Source organism: Phoca vitulina, unplaced genomic scaffold (assembly GCF_004348235.1).
Source record: "Phoca vitulina isolate PV1807 unplaced genomic scaffold, GSC_HSeal_1.0 scaffold38, whole genome shotgun sequence".
NCBI classification, from domain to species: domain Eukaryota; kingdom Metazoa; phylum Chordata; class Mammalia; order Carnivora; family Phocidae; genus Phoca; species Phoca vitulina.
The window spans coordinates 7,463,931-7,489,913 of NW_022589741.1; the positions used below are offsets into that span (position 1 = coordinate 7,463,931).

The 25,983-nt window shown below is 40.7% G+C and overlaps 1 protein-coding gene and 1 pseudogene across 1 annotated transcript in view; both read right to left on the reverse strand.

Moving 5' to 3' along the window:
* Positions 1-12,738: 12,738 nt before the first annotated feature.
* ARHGAP20 (Rho GTPase activating protein 20) overlaps positions 12,739-25,983 on the reverse strand; it is a 136,211-nt gene continuing 122,966 nt past the window's right edge. Inside the window, exons 13-14 of the mRNA XM_032427730.1 lie at positions 20,362-25,700; positions 12,739-12,823 (exon numbers count right to left, since the gene is read on the reverse strand). Of these exons, the coding sequence (XP_032283621.1) occupies positions 23,845-25,700 (1,856 nt within the window). The 3' untranslated portion in view covers positions 12,739-12,823; positions 20,362-23,844. The remainder of the gene's footprint in view (positions 12,824-20,361; positions 25,701-25,983) is intronic.
* Positions 12,758-13,653, reverse strand: LOC116647022 (annotated as a pseudogene).

Genomic DNA, 25,983 nt, shown 5'->3' on the forward strand with positions numbered 1-25,983 from the left:
CTCCAAACCCAATCCTTTTGGGTTTTCATGGAGGCTTCATTACATAGGCATAATTAATTAAATCATTGCTCATTGGCAGTTGATTTACCCTCCAGTCTCTCTACCTTTCCCAGAAGTCAGGGTGTGGGACTGAAAGTTCCATCCCTCAATTGCACTGTTGGTTCTCCTGGCAACAAGTTCCCATCCTTAGTCCAAAAGTCACTTTATTAACATAACGAAAGACACTTTCATCACTCTCATCACTTAGGAAATTCCAAGGGTTTTAGGAGATCTGTGCTGGAAATGGGGTAGAAGGCCAAATATATATTTCCTACTGTAAGTCACAATATCACACAGGCACTCACATGTCTTGCTTCTCTAAGTTTTGTGTTATTTGCAGACACCATCATTAAGAATCCTGAGTCTTGGGGCGCCTGGGTGGCTCAGTCGGTTAAGCGGCTGCCTTCAGCTCAGGTCATGATCCTGGGGTCCTGGGATCGAGCCCCACGTCTGGCTCCCTGCTCAGCAGAGAGCCTGCTTCTCCCTCTGCCTGCCACTCTGCCTATCTGTGCACTCTCTCTGTCAAATAAATAAATAAAATCTTTTTAAAAAAAAAAAAGAATCCTGAGTCTTTGTCCAAGCACTGTTGAAAGAAGGCAGTCATAACGACAATTTAATTTTAATTATGGAATATTTTGCAAGTACAGAGGAGTATAGAAAATACCATAACACATCCACATACCTACCATCCAGATTTTGCCATATTTTCTTCTGAATTTGATAGCAGCAAGTGATGGTGAGAATGTGGGGAGTATAAACTGATACCACCACTTTGAGAAGAGACTGTAGGCAATTCAAATAGAGTTAAAGATGGAGGCACCCATACCCTACATTGAGAAATCTCATTTCTAGGGCGCCTGGGTAGCTCAGATGGTTAAGCGTCTGCCTTTGGCTCAGGTCATGATCCCAGGGTCCTGGGATCGAGTCCTGCATCGGGCTCCCTGCTCCTTGGGAGCCTGCTTCTCCCTCTGCATCTCTCTCTGTCTCTCATGAATAAATAAATAAAATCTTTAAAAAAAAAAAAGAAAAAAAAAAAAAAAAAAAGAGAAATCTCATTTCTAGGTAAGTACCCTAAATAAAGTCTCTCACACAGCACACAGAGCTAAGTACACAGGAATGTACACTCTAATAACAAAACACTGGAAATGACTTAAACGTCCATCAATCTAGTATATTCATAAAATGAAATATTGTTATTAAAATAAGTAGGTAAAATTTATCAACATGGATAAATCTCAGATATATAATGTTGAATGAAAAATAGCAAGTTGTAAAAGGATACACCTAGTATGAAATCATTCATGTGAGTTTTGAAAAAGAAAGAAAAAGCAGTTATTAAAGTACTTGGTGCTGCAGATGACCTCTGGGGTCACACTGACCTGGGTCAAATCCTGGCTTCAAGCTTCATAACCACAGGCAAGTTGTATAAACTCCCTGAACATCAGTTTCCTCATCTAGTAGGTGGGAACAATAATAATAGCTATTTTATAGACTTGCTGTGAGGAGTGGATTATATTATGTACCTAAATTGTTCAGCATAGTGCCTGGTATGTAATAAGTGCTGAATAAATATTAAATTTTGGTTCTTCTCCTCTTGCTGAGGCCAGTGAAACATAAATAGACATGGGTGGGAGTAGAAAATGGTAGGCGAGGGAGGGCAGGGAAGAAGCTAAATCAGAGCTGTATTCACAACTGGTGCTGGGAATAGCGTCACGGGAGGGAAGAACACCCCACGCTTGGGAAAGTGCACAAAAGCAGAAGGCAGGGAGTGAAAAAGCTGGAAGCGTTCAGGGGAAAACAACCCAACACAGCAGGTAACTCAATCCAGCGGAATGAGCTGGGAAGCACAGCAAACTGGTGACCAAGAGAAGAAAACACATTTGCATTCTTGGAAGGAAATGCAGTGGAAAAACAAACCCCTGGACTTGGAGTAAGAGGCTTGCCCTGAATTCCTCCCCCCACCCACCCCCCTCCCTGCAGGGTTTCCCAGCCCTGTGGTCCACCTGCTGTGGATTACATCCTCCTTAAAGCTCTTCATCTTTACTTAGGTTTCTGTCTGGAAACTGATGGAATAAAATGGTCCATGCTTCTCTGGAAACAGTCTTCACCTACCCTACCTGTGTGTTCTGTTATGACCTTATAAAGTCTTATACTGATGAAAACCCCTGAAATGATGGTGTGAGTGCTTTCAGAGAGAACTCACTGCTTCAGGTGGAGAAGAACAAAGGCTGGTCAAGGAAATAGTCATTCCTTTTTACCCTGAAAACTGCTTTCTATTCACCGAAAACACTTTTCTCATCTCCTATCTGTTCTCATCCAGTGGCTTTCAGGGTCATTTTTCTGAGACAGAGTTCAAAAATTTTACCATTCCTCTGTTTATAGCATTAAGTAGCTTCCCCTTTGTTCTCAAAATTTAAGACCAGTTCCTTGGTTCAACCTTCAGAGAACCACCATACTTTTACTTCAACCCATCTTTCTAATTGTTCCAATTAGTTTTCTCTTGTTTTCATCCACCAGCATTTCTCCCAGGCTGATTGCTCCATCACTGTGTCCTGTCTCTCCTCCATCCACACTGTTTTCCCATCTTTGTTCCTTTCATCACGCTGCCCACTTCATCCAGGGAAGGTTATTTCCTCCCATTGCTACCTGTTCAAATTTTACCCATCCTTCACGGCCTACTTCATGTCATTTGTTTTTCTAGAGTCCTCCTGGACTCACTTTCCTTCCTTCTGGGCTGGACATAACTATTCAGCTCAATTTTATTTAAGAAACTACTGAGGTAGGTAGGCATGAGGGAGAAAAAAAAAATAGATGGTCCGTCTCTTCCATCAGCAGCCATCTAGTCAGGAAGGCATGCACAGAACAGACCCTAAACCACGTAACAAATGAGACAACAGCAATGTGATCAAGGACCTGCAGGGCTGCCAAGGAGTCCCATCCTCTCTTGCCTCCTAATTTGTCTCTCTAATTCTTCTCTTGGCTAAACTGCCCTTACCTTAGATTTCCTTCTCCACACAACTGTTAGAATCATCATTTCAAAAGTCCATCCGATATGCCTTTCCCCTACTTAAAACCCTCCAGAGCCTTGATGTTGTACTTGGAATAAAATCCAAACTCCTCACTCTGACTTATAATGCCCTTTAAAGTGGCCACCTTCCCACCTTTCGGGCCTTCCCTCTGCTATCTGCCTCTCCCCCTTTGCTGTACCACACTAACCTTCGGTTCCTTAAACAAGGCAAAGTGTTTTCCTTCTTAAGACTTTGCACCAACTTTCCCCTTTCCTTTATCTGCACTATCCCTCCCTGCTCACTCTTAACATTTTAGGTACCCATTTCAGTATCATCTGGTTGGTGAGTTATTTCCCTGACCCATCCTAGCTTACATTGCCTCCCCAAATGCTCTTATAGCTTATCGCTACCATTTTTCCCTGTTTGGCTGTTTATCATGTGTGTCTCCCACTAATATCAGCTGTGTTGTCCACAGCGCAGCCCCAAGGCGTGGAAAAAGGCCTGGTGTAGGGATGGCACCAGTAAATATTTGCTGAATGAATGAATGAGTGAATGAATGAGAAGATTTCATAGAAGCAGACAGTGGAGTTTCACTAGGACAGGGAAGGGCATTTTGGGCAAAGGGAACAGCACGCATGAAAAGGAATGATGAGGGGAGTGACTGAGACAGCCTTCTGTACTTCCCAGTTACAGCACTTGCCCTCATCAGTGGGACTGCTTGCCTAACTGGCTGTTTTCCCCAAAGACTGTAAGTTTCTGAGGGCAGAGACCTTATCTTTCCACTGACCGTTGTATTTTCAGTGTCCCAGCCCATCATGGGCTCCCCATGGTTACTGAAGGAATGAATGAAGGTTCTAAAAGAAGGAGCAATGGGAAATGAGACTCATTGTTAAGAACCTTGAATGTTGAACAAAGGAGTTTCTATTTTGTTCTATGAAAAATGGGGAGCATTGAAGTTTTTTGTGTTCTTTACTTTAAAAAAAATAATTTATCTATTTACTTTTTAACTTTTTAATTTTGAAACAATCATAGATTCCCATGAGGTTGCAAAGGAAGGTCCAGGGAGGTCCCATGCACCCTTTCCCTGGCTTCCCTCAATGTTAATATCTTATCCATCCACAGTACAAAACAAGGAACCGACATTCCCACAATCCCATAGAGCTTATTCAGGTTTCACCAGTTTATATGCACTAATTTGTGTGGGTGCATGTGTGCAGCTCTACACAATTTTATCACATGCATAGCCTTGAGTAACTACCATCATAATTGAGATACTCAACTATGCCATCACCACAAGTGATGATCCCCTGCATCACTGCGTTATAACCATACCCATGTCCCCCAGCCCTAATACTTGGCAACCACCAATCTATACTTCATCTATGTTATTTCGTGATTGTTACATAAAGGGAATCAAACAGAACATAGACTTTGAGAATGGCTTTCTTTTTTCAGTCAGCATTATTTCCCTCAGATTCGTCCAAATTGTGTCATATATCAAGAGTCTGTTTCTTTTCATTGCTGGGTAGTATTCCATGATACATTTGTTTAACCACACACCATTTAAAGGACATTTGGATAATTTCCAGACATTTTTAACTAAGGGAATAGCATGCCGAGGTTTGTCTCTTAAGACAATAATTCTAGTGGTGGAAGACAAGAATTGGACTGATATGGGGGTTAGAATAAAGAAAAGGAGACAAATAGGAGGTCATTTCAATAACAGGAGAGAGATGAGTGCTGGAACCAAGGAAGTGGCAGTGAGGATGGAGAGGAGATAATGAACTCAAGAGACATTTCTGAGGTGGGATTGACAGAAAGGGGTTTGTGGTGGATTTGAACTATAAGGTAAAGGAGAAGAAGAGGTCAACTATTCTGGCCTGAGTGTTTGCAAGATCAGCAAACTATAAACTGTGAAATGATATTCAAGAGGAAGAAGCATTTGGAGAGAGGATAATGAGTCCTATTTTGGACACCAAGAGTGTGTGATGCTCAGCAAGACCCAGGTGGAAATGTGTGGTGGCTCCGGAGAGCATTCTGTGCAGGAGACTGAAGAAGAAGCTATTAGAGCACAAGGGGCAGGAAGGCGAGCAGAGGGCCGAGGACATAACCTTGGGGAACACCAGTGGTTAATGCTACCAAGATACCAACACAAGGGGGAAAGGTATTATTTTGGCACATGTGTGGTCACTGTGTGTTCTCTGCAGGAGCAGATCTGCAGACAGAAGCATGGTAGGGCAGGTGAGATAACAAAGGAGAGGTGAAGCAGTGGAGGCAAGAAATTTAACGTGAGCTTTTAAGAAGTTTGTCAACAAAGTTTGAGAGAGAGTCGGGGTGAGACAGAATCTGCAGGTACTCATCAAGAAACCCAAGATGCCAGGTGCTTTCTGTGACCGTAGGTAGTAACATCATAACCCGTCAGATCTATCTTTCCTGTGAGTCCACACATGATCTTGGGAACTCGCCTTTGCCACTGTGCTCAGGAAGGTACTACCACCTATCAATCCTACTAGCTCTTGACTAAAACTTATTTGCCTTCTTGGGGGTAGCTAAGGAATGTTGCTTTAAGACTACAAGGAATGAACAAATCTGTGAATTTCAAATAGGCCAGTAAATGAGGAGAGAAAATGTAGGGAGCATGGGGACTGGCAGAGATGATGGAGCAAGTTCTCTGCAGCAGGGGAAGAACATAAGTGGAGAGGTCAGTCTTGGAGGAAGAATTTTTCTTTTCTCTGAGTCAGAAAATAACGGGGTAAGAATGGAAAGAGGTGATGGTAGTTGGGATGTGCAGGGGAGGGAGGCTGAGGCAATTTTCCTAGTGAGGTGGGAGATCACTATAGTCAACAATAAGAGAAGAGGGACTGATTGCTTGAAGGGAGACATAAAGATCCAGAGCGACCCTATTTCTCTGCAGTACCAGTCACCAACTGCCATGCCATATCAGTTTGCCTACACTCTACATTCCCAGCATTTGGAACAGTGCCTGAGACATAGTAGAGCTCAATGAATATTTATTAAATGGATGAAAGAATAAATGAGGAAGAGCAAAATGACTGCTAAGCCTCATGGAGGGCTCAGCTGAGCTTGGAAATAATCCCTCCCTCCTTTTATATATATTTTATAAAGATTTTATTTATTTGACAGATAGAGACAGTGAGAGAGGGAACACAAGCAGGGGGAGTGGGAGAGGGAGAAGCGGGCTTCCTGCTGAGCAGGGAGCCCGATGCGGGGCTCGATGCGGGGCTCGATCCCAGGACCCTGGGATCATGACCTAAGCCCAAGGCAGACGCTTAACGACTGAGCCACCCAGGTGCCCCTAATCCCTCCCTCTCTTGATGTAACTCTCTCACCTGTGCTTGTCTCTTGCTGCCCTGTATGTGCACTATCTAGAGTCACACCTTGTCCTTGGTTCTGCAGTGAACATCTTTCAGGGCCAGTCTGGTATGTCACAACACAGTAGGTCCTCAAAAATTACAGGCTGAATGAATGGATATGTGAAGGGAATGCTAAGCAGCTCTGGTTGTTACAAAGGTCCTTTTTATGTTGCATCAAAATCCAGCTTCTTGTGACTGCTATACATTGGTTGAAGTTTTGCCATTTGGATACATAAGGCCTGTTTCTTCCTTCTTTACACAGATCTTCAAGTATTTGAATGGCTGTGGCATCTTCCCATACTCTCTCCAGGGTAAAGGCACATGATTCTTGTTTTTATTTATGTATTTATTTAAATTCAGTTAATTAATATACAGTGTATTATTAGTTTTAGAGGTAGAGTTTAGTGGTTGATTCATCAGTAGGCACATGATCCTTGTGACCGTCCCTCATATGACTGGTTTCTAAGCCCCCTGGTCTCCCTGGCTGGGGAACTCCTGCCCCACAGGGGCTGTTTAAATACCATTCAACTAACCCTTTGTGGAGAAAGCATGCATCCTTGGTCTAGAAACATATGGGTTTGCGCCGAGGCCCCTTTCTTATCATCCCTTCCTAAGGTTTTAAAGTCTATCCCTGTGTGAGATCCAGTGAATCCTAAAATTAGGAGTGAGTCTGTCATTGGAGCTTACTTCTATGCCAACAATGAAGAATCTCCCTGCCCAGTATGATGGGTGACCCTGGTCCTATTAAACCAGCTGCACTCTGCAGAGAGTTGTACTTTATTCCTTTTTGGACAACAGTGAGAAATGACTGGCAAGAACCTCTGGTATTCACCCTTTGAGTTTTAACAGATGAAGATAATAAATAAGAGGTCAGTAAATCCCTGGGGTGAAGGACAGAGAAAAGCAGCTTTTTCAGCACCGCTATACAGAGAGGCCTTTTGGTTAGAGTTGTTTTGCTGAAACTCTTCATTGCCTTCACCCCTGAGGCCCAGGCTGCTGGGGGAGTTCATTAGCTCAGATCTCAGGTTTCACTCAGAGGGGAAGAAATTGGCCTCCAAGGAGTAAGGCCATAATCCTTGTGGCTAACCCAGCATGGGCCATTTTAAAAAAAATTGAGATATGATTAACATACAACAAAATACATAGATCTTAAGAGTTCAGTTAGAAGAGTTTTGACAGTCCTAGACAACCTATGTAAGCACTACTCAAAATAAGAGAACATTTCCATTACCCTCCAAATTTCCCTTACATCCTTCTCGAATCAATTCTACCACCCTCCTAACCACTCTCTAACTTCTAGCACTATAAATTTGTATTTTCTGTTCCACACAAGTGGACTCATACAGTATGTACTCCTTTGGGTTTTCTTTAACTCAACACCAAGTGCTTGAGATTCTACCATGTTGCTGTAGGAGTCTGTCATTTACTCCCCTTTAGTGATGAGTAGTATTCCACTTCATGAACATGCCTTAACTTATTTATCCATTCTTCTATCACCGAACACTTGGGTTGTTTACTGGTTTGGGCTATTAGGAATAAAAGCTGTAGTGAATATTCATGTATAACTCTTTGTATGGACAAATCTTTGTTGCTCTTATTATTATTAGGTAAGTATCTGGAGTGAATGTGTGTGTAACCTTGTAAGACACTGGCAGTTTTCCAAAGTTGTTATACCATTTTGTACATGCCCCCAGCAATGTAGGAGAGTTCCAGGTGCTCTGCAGGCTTTAGTGATGTCACTTTAAAAAATTTTTAGCCATTCTAGTGGGTATGCATTGCTATGTCATTGTGGTTTTAATTCGCATTTTTGCGAGAGGTTAATGATGATGCTGAGCAGTTTTTCACATGCTTATTGGCCATTTGTGTATCTCCTTTGGTGAAGTATGTTTTCAGGTCTTTTGCCCATTTAATAAATGCATTGTCTTTTTACTCTTGATTTGTAGGGTTTCTTTATATATCCTGGATTTGTCAGATAAGGGCTGTGTATATATTTTTTTCCCTCAGTCTGTGGACTCTCCATTTATTTTCTTAATGATGTCTTTTTAGGACAAATGTTTAATTTTGATGTTATCAATTTTTTTCTTTTATCATTGGTGCTGGGCAGTCTAATTTTCCCGTGAGAGGTTGTTTTCAGCCAGTAGGTCTAAGAGCCCCAAAAGAATCTGGGATAATTGGGAGTGGGGTGGGAGTGGTAGAACCTTTATCTTTTAAGTGCACAACAGCCCTGCAGCTTGGTATTTTGAAAAGACTTAAGGTTAGTGAGTAGTCAGGAGGTCTAGATTCAAGCTCTGGCTCCGCCATTTACTAACCAAGTAACCAATTCATTCATCTGTAAAATGGGCAATCACGCTTGCTTCGCTGACATCTTAAGGGGCTTTGGATAATGGGATTCAAATAAACTCTGAAATTCACAGCAATTCAACAAGCAATCCGGAGTATGAGAGTAACTACCACTATTACTATGCGCCGCCCTATTCCAGGCCGCTCTCCTACTTGTGTTACTCATCTATCCTACTCTCCCCTCAATCCTCACTACTAAGCATCCTTACATCTTTCTTGGGGGGCAGGCAGAAAGGAAGCATTGGAAAACTTAAATCCATCTCTTGTTATTTGTATTTCCAGAGAAAAGTGCCCGAAGTGTGCTAGTCCCCTGGGACTGTGTGCAGGTCCCGGCGCTCTGTCATGGGACAGCCACAAGCTGCCAAAGGCATCCTGCCTTTTCTCTCTAAAGGTTCCTTTTATTATGGCTCCTTGCTTTTCCACCAAAATAACCTCTCACTTACATGATTTTAAGTAGTGTGTCAGGAGACAGATCTTGCTTTCCCACAAGTTAACGTACTAGGTTCATGAGTTACAAGTAAAAGTAAAGGATGCTGCTTCTCTTGCCATTAGCCTGTGCAGTTCTATAATTGGCCTTTCTTAACGTTGAAAATGTTGTGGTGATCTCCATTCCCACCTTGGAGGGGCCCAAGCAGGTGGGGGCCCCTGACAGGGAGTTCCTGTTCACTGCAGATAGAGCCTTTGAGAAAAGGTATGTGGAGGGCAATTTTTTCTTGCTTCAAAGCACAGTCCTCCTTCTTGGAAGGAGCAAAGGAAGCAGGCAGGAACTCTTTTTATAAAGTAAATTGTCAATTGGTGATGGAAATGATCCGTCTTCCAAGTCTGGGGCACTTGGAAAACACCTACAGCTTGTGGCTTTGGACTCCTTAGACCTGCAAATGTCAAGATGGGTCATTCATGTCACAGCTTATCACATGTGCCTGTGATGTGATGTGATGTGATGTCACATCACTGGCCAAACCTGAGGGGCCCACCAGGCTGTGGTAACCGCAGAAGCTGGCCCACAAATGAAAATGCCACCTCTTCTGGGCTTGGCCTGATAGTACAAAGCTCTTTGTTGTCCTCCTCCACAGGAAGCTTACAAAGTATAAAAGCTACCTAAGGAAGTCAACAGTCTTGCTTTTCAGACCTCTTGAGTTTACAGAGGAGCCAAAAAACTCCAGACGAAATATTTAATTCTAGGTCCTGTCCCTGCCTTGAGATGGGGCCTCCAGGGTCTATTAGGGCAGGTAGCCTGTCTGAGAAAGACACCTTATAAAGGTTGAGGGGTTGGTTTACAGTCTTCACGTGGCTACAGCATCACTAAACAACAAGTCCAGAAAACAGAGGGTGTTAAGGGAAGTGACAGGGTCCTTAAGGCTTCAAAGCAGGAGTGGTCTGTGTTCCCTGTGTGGATCTGAGAGAGGAGAGTTGGGAGGTGAGGGGAGGCAGCAAAGATAAGCAGCAGCTGGGTGTCATATTACAAAGCTGAAAGGAAGAAGTGCAGAAACCAAGAACATGCAAAAGAAAGATCAGAGAGAGCTATTATTATGCAATATGCCCACTGCAGACAGACAGGCGGCACTGGCCTTTCATCTTTCTTAACCTCAGATTCCAGAAAGCCTTTGCTATAGCCTTGTCAGGCACACACAGACACAGGCTGGGCTGAATGTCAAAGTCCTGGCAAATTCCACTCTGGACAGGAAGGTAAACTGGAGAAACATCTGAGACGTTTTCAGGTGACTGACATACTCAGTCCCCATCCTACTTATCGGCTTCCCAAAATTAACTCCTTTCTGTTGCCCCCACCCTCTACACCAAGCGCTTCAGACCACTAAAAGGCAGTGGGAGAATGGGTCTGCTGCCAACACCACACACAGCCAACTCGTGCAGGGCCCCAACCTACCCACATACTTGGCAGGCACCACCCTCGACTCATGCCAACTTGAGCTGAGTGAAAAGTGAAAACCCAATCCATCCAAGAGTTGTTTTGTCTACATGACACCATACCAACCAGTTGTTTACATTGGTGACACATGGCACCAAGGGCTGTTCTGACTGGAATCAGCCACTCTGACATCATGCATGGTCCGCAGCCTGCATCTGACGCCATGTGGAGGGAAGGTAGAGCCATATGCGAGAGAATCCCTCAGACCCAGACCAAGTCAAACATAACCAACCTGAACGAGACCTGGGTGCTGTTTTTGTACTCTGGCTCTTAGAGGACCAAGTGCTGTTTTGTCCACTGCCACAACTCTTGAGTGTAAGCATGACATCCGCGGTTGTCCCTGAATGGAAAGTGTTGCAGAGGGCAAAAAGCTGAAGGATACCAGGCCGTGCTTGCAACTAAGAGAATTAGAAACCAGAGCTGAACAGAAACAGATCCTCAGCTAAGAAAATGTTTGGCATTTGAGAAATGTCTTAGAGAAGCTAGTCTCTGGGTCACAACCTGGACTTGGCTTAACCCAGTTGTGGGTTCTCAGTGAGCCTCAAATGACCAGCTTCCCAGGTAGGCAAATGCAGGGACGAACATGGACCACGGAGAGAGCACCGAGGAACGCCCTGCCACTTCCTAGCTCTGGAACCTGGGCCAGATGTGGCCTCTCTGGGGATCGTTTGAGGTTGGCCTGCTGATTTCTTAGGTCACTTCAAATGGCTCTGATTCTAGGTAATAATCTTTGGACAAAAGCTAGAGAAAACAGAAGGAAAAAAGACCACAAAATCCCTAAGACGTCGGATTATTTCTCTCCCACATGCACACACATACAATGCTTTGAACTTTTTGAGTTTTCTCACTCACCACATTGCCAGTCATGCTCTAGCCCTAGATATCCACAAAGCTCAGTGCCTGCCTCACCTCACTCCCTTCAACTTGTTACCTAACCGTGCCTTCTCGGGGGCCTTCACTGGACAGCTGATCAAGAATTTCACCTGCCACTTACATCTCTCTTCCCTGCTTTATTTTTCTCCTCTGCACTTACCATCATATAATACAATAAATATTTCCTTATTTGTCTTGACAGTTTATTGTTTGCCTTCCACACTAGAATGTAAACGCCATGAGGGCCAGTTTTTTCCCTTGCGCACGGCTTGCTCACCGTTGTACCCAGCTAGGACAGTACCTGGCACATAGTGAGTGATTAATATGTATTTGTTGGATGAGTTAGCAATTGTTTCCTGTCCTTTAAGTAGAGCAAGTATCTTTCGTGAACACATCAGGACACTGAGGCTGAGTGTTTCTATGCTCCTGACTCCTAGCTTTTTGAAAAAAAAAAACAAAACATTTCCAATGACTAGGTTTTTGCTTTTTTCTCCCCTCTCCCTCAGGTGAGACAGGAAGGCTGGGGGGACTGGAGTTGGGTATCCCCCTTCCACCCCCATCCCAGCATAGAAGGCTAGAGTAGGCTGGATTTGAGTACAACCATGCCCATTTGTTGGTTAGGCCCTGGTAAAATAGTTTTTCCTTGAGGATGGGCCTTGTTAAAAAGAACAGAATGCTCCAGGCATATTTTAAAATGGCTGTTTTTCTCTTCTCCTTGCTAGAAACATGAAATTCTTTTCTTTCCTTTTTCTTTTTTCTTTCTCTCTCTCTCCCTTTCTCCCTTCCCTTCCCTTTCCTTTCTAGAAAGAGCAAATTCCAGGAATTTTTTATTGTTTGACTCATAGAACACATAAAACCAAGCAGAAGTTCCCAAGGAAATGATGGTTACATTTCATTGTTGTCTGCCCTCTGGTCCTTTGTCTTCTAAGCATTTATTATATTTTCTTATAAAGATAATAGACATTTATTTTTAATACAAATGCAACCCAAGTGTGAATAAATAAATGTATTATCTTTTAACATCTGTCTCTTCCCGCCATGTTCCTTTAAATGGCAAAAAGAGCTGAGTGCCTCTTCAGAGCCTATTTGGCCCTAGCTGTCCCACCTATGGTTTTAAAAACAGACTGTAACTTACCTTCTCAAATGCCTTCTTGAACTACCGCTCATTCTGTTAAAGTAATCCTGGGAAAGAAGTCCTATTGGTATTGTTGATAGTCTCCCAAAAGGGAGGATGGTAACTGGGCTGAAGGGTCTCCTGCAAACTGAGGACACAAGGAAATTGTGCAGAGGCCAATCTTGTCAACAAGAAACCAGCTCCTTCAGTCGAAGCTAGGAGAATGCCACCCATCGTGGCTGACCCAACCATGGCCACTGGTCCATTTCTTGCTGCCAGTATGGCTCCTGTTACGGCACCACTTGTGATGGAGTGCCAGGGATCTTCTTTCCCTCTGATTTGAACCAGACTGCAGTCAATAGTGGAAAACAAACCTCCCCAAACTGTAAAGCTATCTCCCAATTGCAGAGCCCTGGTTTTAATAGCTGCCAAACTCCCTCATAGTCTGTGGTTTACTCCCACTGGAGAATTGCAAAAACCTTTGATTGCTTGAGAGTCCCGCCACCTATGGAACCCATCCTAAAGGCCCCACCACAATCATCTACAATTCGCCAAGGGCAAGGCTGCCGGGCATACTCCTCCATCTTAACTCCACCTGTGCGAGAGATCTTTTTCTGATCTTTACCATGAGAACCTGGTAGGGCTCCTGTTAGTAAAACTCACAAAAATGTGGTGGTCTTCTAAGACTGGGCACCCCGGAGCTTTTAACTCTCAAACTTGTCTACACTGAGCCTCCAGCAATATGTCAATTACAATGTAAGTTTTCTGATTCAGGACTGGTTCCAGCAAGAAGGGTTTCTGTTTCTGGGCTTCTGCTCTGGTAAGCTGCCCTTCTCTGTATCCACCTGCCTATCTCTCTAAATTTGGGGGCAGCAGTTTTCCCTATGATCTCCATTCTTTGATGGATCTGAGAAGAACTGTTGATTTTGTTTGTTCAGCTTTTTTCCTGTTGTGAAGAAAACTTTCAAACTCCTTACATGTCAGACCAGACTTTAAAAAAAAAATTTTACTGTTGAGTTTTGAGAGTTTATATATTCTAGATACTAGTCCTTTGTCAAATATATGGCTTGCAAATATTTCCTCCCAGCCTATAGCTTCACATACTCTTCACATGTTCTTTCAGAGCACAAGTTTTTAATTCTGGTGAAGTTCAATTTATTTTTATGAGGTCCAATTTTTTCCTTTTATAGATCATGATTTTAATGTCAAATCTAAGAACTTTATACCTATCCCTGGATCCTAACGATCCTCACCTGTTTTTTTTGTTGTTGTTTTTTTTTAACTAAAGGTTTTACGTTTTATTTATTTTTTTTTTTTTAAAGATTTTATTTATTTATTTGAGACAGAGAGAATGAGAGAGAGAGAGAGCACATGAGAGGGGGGAGGGTCAGAGGGAGAAGCAGGCTCCCTGCCGAGCAGGGAGCCCGATGCGGGACTCGATCCCGGGACTCCAGGATCATGACCTGAGCCGAAGGCAGTCGCTTAACCAACTGAGCCACCCAGGCGCCCAGGTTTTACGTTTTAAAGTTTACATTTAAGTCCATGATCCATTTTGTATAAGACGTGAAGTTTAGGTTGAGGTTGAGGTTCTAGTTTTACCTTTAGATGTCCAAATGTTCCAACACTTTTTGTAGAAAAGGCTACCCTATCTCTACTGAATTCCTTTTGCACACTTTGTTGAAAATCAGTTGACTATATTTGTGCAGGTCTACTCTGTTCCACTGGTCTATTTGTCCATCTTTCCACCAATACCACACTGTCTTGATTGCTGTAGTTACAGAGTAAGTCTTAATATTGGATAGAGTGATCCCTCTCACTTTATTCTTCTGTTGAAAATATTTTAGCTATTCTATGGCCTCTGCCTTTTCATATATTTGAGAAGAAGTCTATGTCTACAAAAGTCCTTTCTGGGATTTTGGTTGGGACTGCATTAAACCTCTATATCAATTTGGGAAGAGATGACATTTTACCACGTTGAGTCTTCCAACCATGAACACTGCATCTCTCCATTTATTTAGGTCTTATCTGATTTCTTTCACCAGAATTTCACCAACATTTTATAATTTGCAGAATGCATATCCAATGCATATTTCATTAGATTTTTATCTATTTAATTCGGAGTGATTATAAATAATATTACTTTTAACTTTATTTTCTGCATATTTATTTTTTTTTAAGATTATATTTATTTATCAGAGAGAAAGCACAAGCAAGGGAGAGGGAGAAGCAGGCTCCCCGCTGAGCAGGGAGCCCGACGTGGGGCTCCATCCCAGGACCCTGGGATCATGACCTGAGCAGAAGGCAGACACTTAACTGACTGAGCCACCCAGGCACCCCTATTTTCTGCATATTTATAGCATATACAAGTGAAAATATTTTTGTGTGTTGATCTTGTATCCTGTGACCCTGCTAAATTCAGTTATTAGTCCGAGGAGGGTTTTTTTTTTTTTTGGTAGATTCCTTGGGATTTTCTATGTGGACAATCACATCATCTGCAAATAGTTTTATTTCTTGGTTTTCAATCTGGGTATTTTTAAAAATTTTTCTTGCCCTATCCCAGTGGCTATGCCTTATAGTAGTATGATGAATAAGAGGAGTAAGAACAGACATCTTTGCTTTGTTCCCAATCTTAGGAAAAAGCAAGCAATCTTTCATCATTTAGTATGTTAGCCGTAGACCTTTTGTAGATGTTGAGATAATTTTCTTCTAATTTGCTGAATTTTAAAATACACAAATGGGTGTTAAATTTTGTCAAATGTTTTTGTGTCAATTGATATATTGTGATTTTCCATCTTTAGCTTGTTGATATAGATATAGATTGGTTTTCAAATGTTAAACTATGTCACATACCTGGAAAATAATTCTACTTGATTATATTGTTTAATTCTTTTTATACACTGTTGGATTTGGTTTGCTAAGTTTTTTGTTTTTTGCATCTAAGCTCATGAGTGACATGGGTCGGTAATTTTCTGTTTTTGTACTGGCTTTGTTTGGTTTCCTTATCAGGGTAATACTGGCCTCATAAATGAATTGAAAGTGTTCCCTTCTATTTTCTTAAAGACATGATGTAAATTGGTGTTAATTTTTCTTTAAATGTTTGTTAGAATTCTCCAGTGAAACCATCTAGGCCTAGAGTTTTTTCTTTAGGAGCTTGTATATGTATTTATTTATTATTATTTTCAGAAGCTTTTAAATTGTGAATTCAATTTATTTAATGATTTTAAGAATGTCCATATTATTTGATCTTGGCTGAAGTTTGGTAATTTGTGGTTTTTGGGGAACTTTTCCATTTCTTTTAAGTTGTCAAATTTACGAATGTAAAAATTACTTGGGGTAATCTTTTATTATCCTCTTATGACTACAGGATCAATGATGATATCCTGTTTTAGTTCTAATACTGGTGATTTATATTCTTTTTAAAAATTTTTTTGCCATCAGTCTCAATAGAGGTTTATCGATTTTACTAATTTTTCCAATCAACTTTTTGTTTTATTGATTTTCTCTATTGTTTCCTTTATTCAGTTTTACAGATCTCTATTCTAATCCTTCTCACTTCCTTCCGCTTGTCTTGGGTTTATTTTACTCTTTTTTTTCTAGTTTCTTGAAGTAGGAAGTTAGCTTATTAAGATCTTTCCTTTTATGATGTAAGCATTCAGTCTTAGAAATTTTTCTCAACATTACTTTAGCAGTATCCCATGTATTTTTTTTTTTTAAGACTTTATTTATTTGACAGAGAGAGACACAGCGAGAGAGGGAACACAAGCAGGGGGAGTGGGAGAGGGAGAAGCAGGCTTCCCGCTGAGCAGGGAGCCTGATGCAGGGCTCGATCCTAGGACCCTGGGATCATGACCTGAGCGGAAGGCAGACGCTTAACGACTGAGCCACCCAGGCACCCCAGTATCCCACATATTTTTGATAGGCATTATCATTTAGTTCTAGGATTTAGAAAAATTTCCCTTGAACTGAACTTTTTACCAATAGATTATTTAGAAGTGTGTTTTTAGGTTTCCAAGTGTTTGAAGATTTTCCTGTTATCTTTCTTTTATTGATTTCTAGTTTGATTACACTGTGCTCAGAAAACATACTCTGTATAATTTTTTAATTCTTTTAAAATGTTGATGTTGGTTTTACGGTTTTATTTTGATTTATGTTCCATGGGCAATTGCAGCGAATGTGTATTTTGCTGCTGTTGGGTGAAGTGTTTTATAAATACCAATTATAACCTTTTGGTTCATGGCACTGATGAGTTATCATTGCTGAGAGAGGAGCACTGAAGTCTTCAACAGTTTTTATTTATTTCTGCTTTTAGTTAAATCAGCTTTTGCTTTACATATTTTGAAGCTTTGTTGTTTGTGCATACACATTTTAGGCTTGTGATGTCTTCTTGGTGGATTGAGCCTTTTATTGTTATATAATGTCCCTTTCTGTCTCTGGTAATTTTCTTTGCTCTGAAGTCTACCTTCCCCAATTTTAATATAGACACCCTTGCTTTCTTTTGATCAATTTGCATGGTATATCTTTTTTATCCTTTACTTTCAACCTACCTATGACATTGACTTTGAAGTAAGTTTCTTGTACATAGGATACAGTTAGGTAGTTTTTTTATTTTTTAATCCACTCTGTCAATCTTTGTCTTTTGACTGGTATATGTAGATCATTTGTAATTAAGGTAATTTTTGATATGTTAGACCTAAAGTATGCCATTCTATTATTTGTTTTGAGTTTTTTTTTTTTTTTCCCCACTCTGGTTCTTGTTCCTTTTTATTTGCCTTCCTGTGGGTTAAGTACTTTTTAGAATTCCATCATGATTTATTTATTGTGTTTTAGAGAGATATGCTTTCCAAATATATAGTTTTTGTAGTTGCTCTAAGTATTACAATATACACATACATAGTATCCCATTTCATTAGTATCAACATCCTACCACTTCAACTGAGTATGAGAACATCATTTCCATATAAGTCCTTTTATTTTTCCCACTTTTAAATATCATTGTCTTGAGTATCAAATGATGCTATAATTTTAGTTTCAGGCATTAAATATGACTTATAAAACTCTCTTGAGTATCAAATGATGCTATAATTTTAGTTTCAGGCATTAAATATGACTTATAAAACTCATGAGAATAGTGTATCATTAAGTATTCTTATTTCTTTCTGTTGTCTTTTCTTCCTTCCTGATGCTCCAAATTTCCATCTTTTAGCATTTACTTTTTGTGTAAAGAACTTCTGTTAGCTAACCTCTAAGGGTATACCTGTTAGTGACAAATTCTTAAAAGTTTCCCTTCATCTGAGAATGTCCTCATTTCCCCTTAATTCATGAAGGATAGTTTCACTGGATATGGAATTCTGGGTTGACAGTTCCTTCAGCACTTGTAGAATGTGTCACTTTCTTCTGGTCTCTGTGGTTTCAAATGATAAATCTGAAAATTGGTGGAAGTTCCCTTATAGGAAGGTGTCAGTTTTGTCTGCTTTCAAGATCTTTCTCTTTGTCTTTGGTTTCTAAACATTTAATTAAGGTGTATTTTTCACTTTTATCTAGTTTGGGTTTTACTCAGCTTCTTGAATATACAGATTTGTGTCTTTCATCAAATTTGGGCCATTTTCAGCCACCATTTCTCTGAATACTATTTCAGCTTTACCCTCTCTTTTTTGAACTCCAATGATACAAATATTGGGTCTTTTGTTATTACCCCACAGGTCCTGACCTATATTCAGGGGTTGTGGGCCCATGGACCATTTAATTTTCAGAGACTCTGTGGTGCTATTTTGCTCTGTTCTCAGCCAGAGAACCCTCTTTGTCCCTCAGGCCTTACGTTCCCTTGGCTCAGTGCTTTTTGTGATAGAGGCTTCCTGTCCACGCTGTCTGGCTGTCTCAGAGTCTGTGTGGGGAGGGGAGTCTTATACCTGCTGGGGCAAAGATGTTTCCCAGGCTGAGCTGCTTGTTCTGACTGGGTCCTCTTTCTGTTGTTGCCTGGCCGTTCTGGTATCTCCCAGCAGGGAAGGGGGGATTTCAGGCTGCAGGAAAGGATAACTCTCCCCTTGGCCACTTATTATTGGTGGGGCATTCATCTATCCCACTTGCTGGTGGCGTCTAGCTTACCTAAAGGTGTCAGAGGTACTCTGATTGATCAGGGGGGAAAATCCACATATCTGGGCTGTCTTCTGTTGCTAGGTTGAGAAAGGTCAGGTCTTGGTCTCCTTTTTCTTTTGGATGAGGGGAGATAAGATGCTCAGTTATTGTTGTTTCTCTAGTCGTAGAGTTCTGAACCAATTCACCTTCCTCTTACCACCATTTAGAATTCCCCTTTGGTTGTCTTTTGTATTATTTCCAGGATTTGTAGTTGTACTTAGTGGGGAGGAGATGGGAGACACAAGTCTACACCACTTTCTCTGGAACAAATTTTTAGCTCAATTATTTTTTTTATTTGTCATAGCTTTCTGAATTATTTCCAATACTGGGTTATTATTTTTTTATATTAGAGATATCTAGCCGTTTCTATAACTTAGTAGAGTTTGGATTGGTTCTCATGTATACAACTTTAGTCTGCTTTATTATGCAGGAAGTTTTATTATCATCCCTATTTTAAGGTGAAAGGCTGAGAAAAAAGAGCCTAGGGTCAGAATGGGGCTCTAGCTGAATGTACTCACCATGTAGGGCTACTGTGAGCATTAATGAAATAATGCATTGATTAGCAGAGCACGCAAGTGCCCAGTGAATATTAACGTTAACTTTCTTCTACACAGCCCAATTTTTTCCTTAGTTGTTTAAAGTTCCTGGGGCAGAAACAATCTGTTTTTTTGTTACCTTGTATCCCTAGGGTCTAGAATGGTACCTGGTAATAAAAATTAAACTGCCTGAATAGCATTTATATCATTTGTAACACCTTCATCTCCCCAAGACATGCTCCTTCCCTCTTTTCAATTTTGTTTGAACTCCTTGTGATTTCAGTTTCTTGTTTGAATTAGCTAGCTCATCTATAGCTTTCCTCCTCCTCTATTTGCTGTGCCTACAAGTGGTAAGCTTCTCTGAATTCATGTATTTTGATAATTGTTTCTCAGTCATCTCATTCTTGAACAAAGATATAAAATGTTTCTTTTCTTTCTGAAAATCTTAGGCAGTAACAATCACAGCCCCTGTGACTTGGAAGAGTATTTCTTTATACCATACATTTTACTTGCTTAGAAATGGGACTACCTCCTAACTACAGGTTTTTAGGCAACTTATTCACTCTTCATAGCAGATCAAGAAGCTGCAAGAAGTTCTAAATTTGATTCCAAGTTACTGTAATTTAAAATCAAACCTATACGTAAATAATATTTAAATATTAATGTCTCCAAAATCTGCACTTTATATTGTCATGTAAAATAAAACCAAACTCCAGAAAACGTATTTACTTTGCCCTAACAAATTAAATAAGTTAGAAAAACACTTCGAACTATCTAAATATGTATGTATGCCCCGGACACACGATGCACAATGAGAACACGTCCTATACAAAGTTAGGAACAATATACATCTGATACCATCCTCTGTGTATGTTTCTTTGGGACTTCAAAATTTTCCCAATTATACACCTTCTGCCAAGTCTACCATACATCTGACATTATGCAGAACTGACACTCAAGGAGTTCACTGTGTTTAAAAAAACCCACAAACAGTAAAGATGGAAGGATTTATACTCACAGGTGGCTCAGAAAATGAGTAGGACTCATACTTGGGGCAGACAGCACAGAACTCAAGAGAACTCTTCCTTTCAGCAGGAAACTTAGCTTATGAGATATCCTGATAACCAGAATAGATATTAAAGAAAGTTAACATTTTACCTAACTTTATTATTCAGTTTTTTTTGTATTGAAATACGCAGTTTTCAAAGACTTCCTCTCAAGCCATTAAAACATGACCAGGTAGGAAAATACCAGTTAAACACTACCATAATTTTGATTAAGATACATAATAGAGTTTCTTTTCAACAGACAAAATATGCCAGTGGTTCAAGGACACGTTAGATCCTTTCAATTCAATGTCATGCCATGAAAGGTAGAAAAACACAAAGTGAGATAATTCCTTGAATCCAGTGTTTTTAGTTGATTGAGACTCTTTTTTAGCAGCGAAAGTATCTTTGTATTTCTGTAAAATATATAGAGAAATTAACATCAGTGTTTCTGTACATTGCCCACATATAATCAGTGACATTTCTGACAGTGGAGTTGCTAGTCTTCAGTGTTCCATTAAAGCAAATCACTTTTTCGGGACTAAGGTAGTTTATGATTTTTGAATTTCTTTGAAATGGTGGTTAAACTTACACAGAATGAACCTCAATGAATTTCGAGAAGGCAAATATGCAACAGTCATGAGAAACCAGTAACATTCAGTAAGTTTATATGACTTTGGAAGTACTGATGTGTTGGGGTGTCTGAATCCAGACACCTTGGGATATCTGGACGTGCCTGGGGTCAACTGGGTACTCTGGTCAAATTTAGATAAGAGAATCTCATACAATCAATCAAACTGAGTTAATGGTTCTCTTGATATGAGAATATAGACTATATCTGATTCTAGGAGCAAAATGAAATCATAATGCCTAAGCATGACTTGTTTGGTAAATGATAAGATTAGGAAAATATAAAAGAAAAAAAACCCCTCTTTTTCTAGAAAGACTGACCAGGGTCTATGACTAGAAGTTCAAAGTTCCAATTCAATATTAAATACATCTTATAAAATTTCCAATGTGAAGCAGAAACTGGGTTCATTAACTAAAACAATTCTACAAAAGGGCAATATTGCTCTGATGGGATTGTTAATGCTACAGAATTTTTTTTTTTTTATTTAATAGACAGCATGGACTTCATACATATCCATTATCAGTGCTTCGAAAACCAAACAACTTTAAAAGTTAGCAGCAGTTTCTGCAAGTACAAAAATACACATTTATTACATTACATATGGTAGTAAAATTTGTCAAGATATATTATACAAACTCAAAGCATTTTAGATAAAGCATCAGTCTAATATATTATAGATTGACAGAGTATAATAAAATGACACGTAGTCTGTCTTCCAATCATACAATATAATACTTTACAGCAATATTAACAAACTATTCACATTAAGTATTACAGGAGTATCTAAGGGAACACAGAGAATAGGAATGGTTATGGAAAACCTCAGCATCTATTTTCTTCTATGCTTCAAATTGGGTGGATAATTTTCTACCCAACCATATGAAAGAAAAAAAGGAGAGAACTATTATTTTGTTAAGTGGAGAAACAAGTTCTTCCAGAAAGACACTCCAAGCCGTAAGAACTTTTTTCACATCTTGCAGTTCCGACAGTAGTATGCCCTAAGGGTAAGAGGAATGAATCCCTGTTGCCTTTATATATTATACCACAAAAGATGCATATGGACACTCAGGAGTCTAAATATAGGAGTGGCTGTTTATAAGGTAACATCTACTTCACATCTGTGACTGAGATGGCCAGTGTCATGAAGGAGCTCTTTGGATACAGAGTTCTGAGAGTTAATTACAATGCTTAGGGCCAACAGGGCCATGTCCCGTAGAGGTAGGTAGCATTATAGCTAATACTGAAAGGACTTCTACTTTACAGAAAACATTATTTTTTCTATAACTGAAAAATGCAACCTTTAGGACAACAGGGAAAGAACATTTGACATGAAAGTTTTCTAGTGGCCAAGAAAAATAATTTGGTATAAGTTAGTTTGTGGGAGAAAGGTCCATCTGATGGTGAACTAAAGAGGCCAAATGGGTTCTAAGCAACTTCTTATAAGTAAGTAGTTACAATGAAGGAAGACGCACATCCATTCCTGATTCTATCCCTCCTTACTGGCTGGTGAGGCCTAACCAATCCATGGAGATAACCCAGGGGATATACTGGTATAATCTTTAAGGCAAGAGAGGGGAGAAGTATTCATGGATATGAGATAAACTAATGGAATATAAACCATGAATCATCTGGGACAAAAATACGTAAAACTTCTGGAAGTGAGAAAATCCAAAGCCAATGACTGTCTGAGAAGGCCCGACTGCTGCTTTGGTGGGCGTTCCATTCTGTGACTCTTTATAAAACCTGCCAACTTAAAATTACTCAACTGCCAATGACAATCAGAAAAGGGACAATTTATCAGTAATTTTTCTGGCTTGCTAATCTAAGAGGCAGGGCTGTAGAAAAACATTTTTCAGCAAAGAGGAGCCATGTTTTGGTCACATGTTGGCAACAACTTCGTGTAACAGAGAAAGGACTGGTGTGGCGATCTTTTCCTCCACACTAGGATAACGAATGCTGTCAGGAGGTCACCTTCTAATAGGAAAAGTTGCATTTCTGGAGAATGTCCCTAGCACAGGCACCTCTGAAAAGGATATCAGAATGAGCAACCTTTCCTTCTTTCTCCTCAGAGCTCTATGTCCTGGAGCCTTTGCAGAGCAGTGGAACACCAATGGAAAAATAAATCAATGAACACAACCAACAAATAAACTATGATACTCATGGCTGTTGAATCATTCTAGTTTATTCCATTCTAGCTGCATCGATGGGCTGATTCCTGGAATCTTCCTGTGAGGGCATATGACTATAGAATGTCACAGAAATGCCTACTAGCTTGGATTCAGGGAAGCGCTTTACATGATTTCCTTCAATACTGGACATGCTTTCTTTTTTTTTAATACTTTAATGATTAGTGGCATTTTTCTTGCGTAGTTATTGAAAACATTCCATGGAATGTGTATGTTTCTCTGCACCCTTCCCCTCTCTCCACAGTCCTTATTCTTCACTTATGATATCCTGGCCTTTTCAGGATACTAATCTCATGTAAGGCATGTTTCCTCTACAGAAGATGTTTTCTCTGGCTCTCTGCTAATACCTCTAAAAACACATGACGGGACCGATCCCAGGCTCTTAATAAGGAAAAGCCTCCAAACAGGTGATGAAATTTTTTAGTCTAAACTTGTTGCCAAATGGTCTCAATAAAGAGAATTCTTTTGTTGTCCTAAGTATTAGCAGTGATTATCCTTATGCTACCCATCCCATGTATTTATACAAAGGGGTCATAATAATCTTGTCTTTATATCACTATTAGCCCAGTTTCTGTTCTTGTAGACATCAGATTCTTAGACTTGTCTCTGTCCTTATACACATCACATTCTTACTGTGGTTAAATGTCTTTGGCTAAATGTTGGTCCCCAGTATCGCCAACCACTGTAGGCTCTGCGTCTGGGCTGGACAGATCATCCACAGACAAAGAGCTGGGTGAGGATCTCTTACAAGGCAGAGTACCAGGAGAGCACTGCTCACTATTCTCTCCATCCTTGTGTGACTTCACACAAAGCTTGAGTCTGTCCTCCACTAGGCTGAATGGAGACCTACAGTGTCTCTCTGAGTCCTGGCTGGGGTAAGAACTGTACCACTGGGCTGTTTGCACAGTTCCAAGTTCTTCAGGTGCCCTTTGGGGCGTGTCTTTCTGCCTCTCTTGTACTGGGTTGGCTTCTGATATACCAGGAGCATGTGGAGGTGGCTCCATGGGTCCTTTTAGAAAACTTACTTTCTTTTCCTCTGGTCTGGATGCCCTTACCTTCTTTTTGAGGGACCAGTTTTTCAAACTGGCCACACCATTTCTCAACCATGTGCTTGGGTGAAGAGTTACAGAATGTATTTGTGAATGCCATTCTACAGTATCCTTTTTCGTATAAGCCAGGCGGCTGCTGGCCTGCCCTGATGAGGGACCAGGAGTTGCAGAAATGAGGCTGGAATTGCTAAAATCAGAAGAAAGCTCTTCTTGTTTTCTTTGAGCTTGAAAAGTGCAATCTATTGGAGAGGAAGTTTCAGTGGGGGTAAACACAGAGTGTTCAGAAATCTGAGAGAAAGCACTGTCTTGGGAGCTCACTGATGAGCCAGATGGGGAAGTTCCTGGGGAGGACAAGCTGGAATAGCTAGTCCTTGGGCAGATGTTTAATCTTGGGGGTAAACCCTTCTCAGTGTTTTGGTTTGTGCTACCACTCTTGCCCACCTCAATCCCCATGACCAAACTCTGGTTAATGAGCTTTTGCCCCTCCATTTGCAGTGACTTGTGCCGCTTGAGATAATCTTCTTCTCCATGCAAGAGACCAGCTTCATAGCTAGTTTTATGTTGTTTCTTTGAATAAATCCCCCTGAGATAGGTCAGTCTGCAGTGCTGGTCATCCATGTCGGGCTCCGAGCAGCGCCGGGGCCTCCTTGAACCCTTGAGGGCATCTGCTGTGTTCGGTGGGGAGTATCCAGATGCATTTGCACCAAAGGGCTGGTTCCTGGGATGATCCTGGGAGGATATGTGACTATAAGATGCCACAGAAATGGCCACCGGCTTGGATTTAGAAAAAAGTTTCACATGATTTCCTTCATTACCAGATAAGCTTTTCTTCTTAACACTTTTATTAGTGGCATTTTTCTTGGTATCAGTGCCTGCGACTAAACTCTGTTTAAAATAGGCCTTACCCTCTTCCTGGAGGGGTTGATTCTGCTTCAGATAATCCTCATCTTTTTGTGAGAGAACTGCATCACAGCTGGACTTGCGTAGCTTTTTCTGATAAAATTCCCTGAGATAGGAAAGCTTAGAATCTAGATAATCGATGCTGGGCTCTGAGCAGCGTCGGTGTCGCCTCAGGCTTTTCGGAACATCTGCTGCAGCTGTGGACAGGTAGCTGGGTGTGCTCATGCCAGATGGGGCCCTGGCATGATCGTGCAGTGGGACCTTTGCGTACACTACTGCAATGTTCACTGGCTTGGATTCATGAGGCCGTTCCATCTGAATGTCTTCATCTTTAGAACGGTCCAAGTCAAAGTCGCTCAGGGTTAAAAGGCCTTCCACCTCAGGTTGGTCGAGGTCATAGTCACTGAGGGTTAATACAGAGTCCATGCTTCTGCTACCCTGACCAAGTTTCTTTACGAAGTCACTACAAGGAGCATCAACATCCTCATTTAGCTCATTTTCCAAGCTGTCATAGGAGGAGTCATTCAGTTGGAAGCAAGAGATATCTGTCAAAAAATCAAACCACAATTAACATTTTTGCTTACCAAAAATACATGCTGCCTTAAAAAAAACAATCTATGGTACTTAGTTTAATTTTCTTTTTATGGAGATTGTTCAGATTCCTACTCTTAGAAAGGATCTTTTTCAGTCTTCCCAGAATAAAAAAAATATGTTGAGTTATATACTGAATTTATCTCAGTTCCCGAAGAAATAGGCTTTCTTAATTAAGATCTCCTCAAAGCAATAAGGACCACAAGAAATGGTACAAAATATAAAGGAATGAATGCG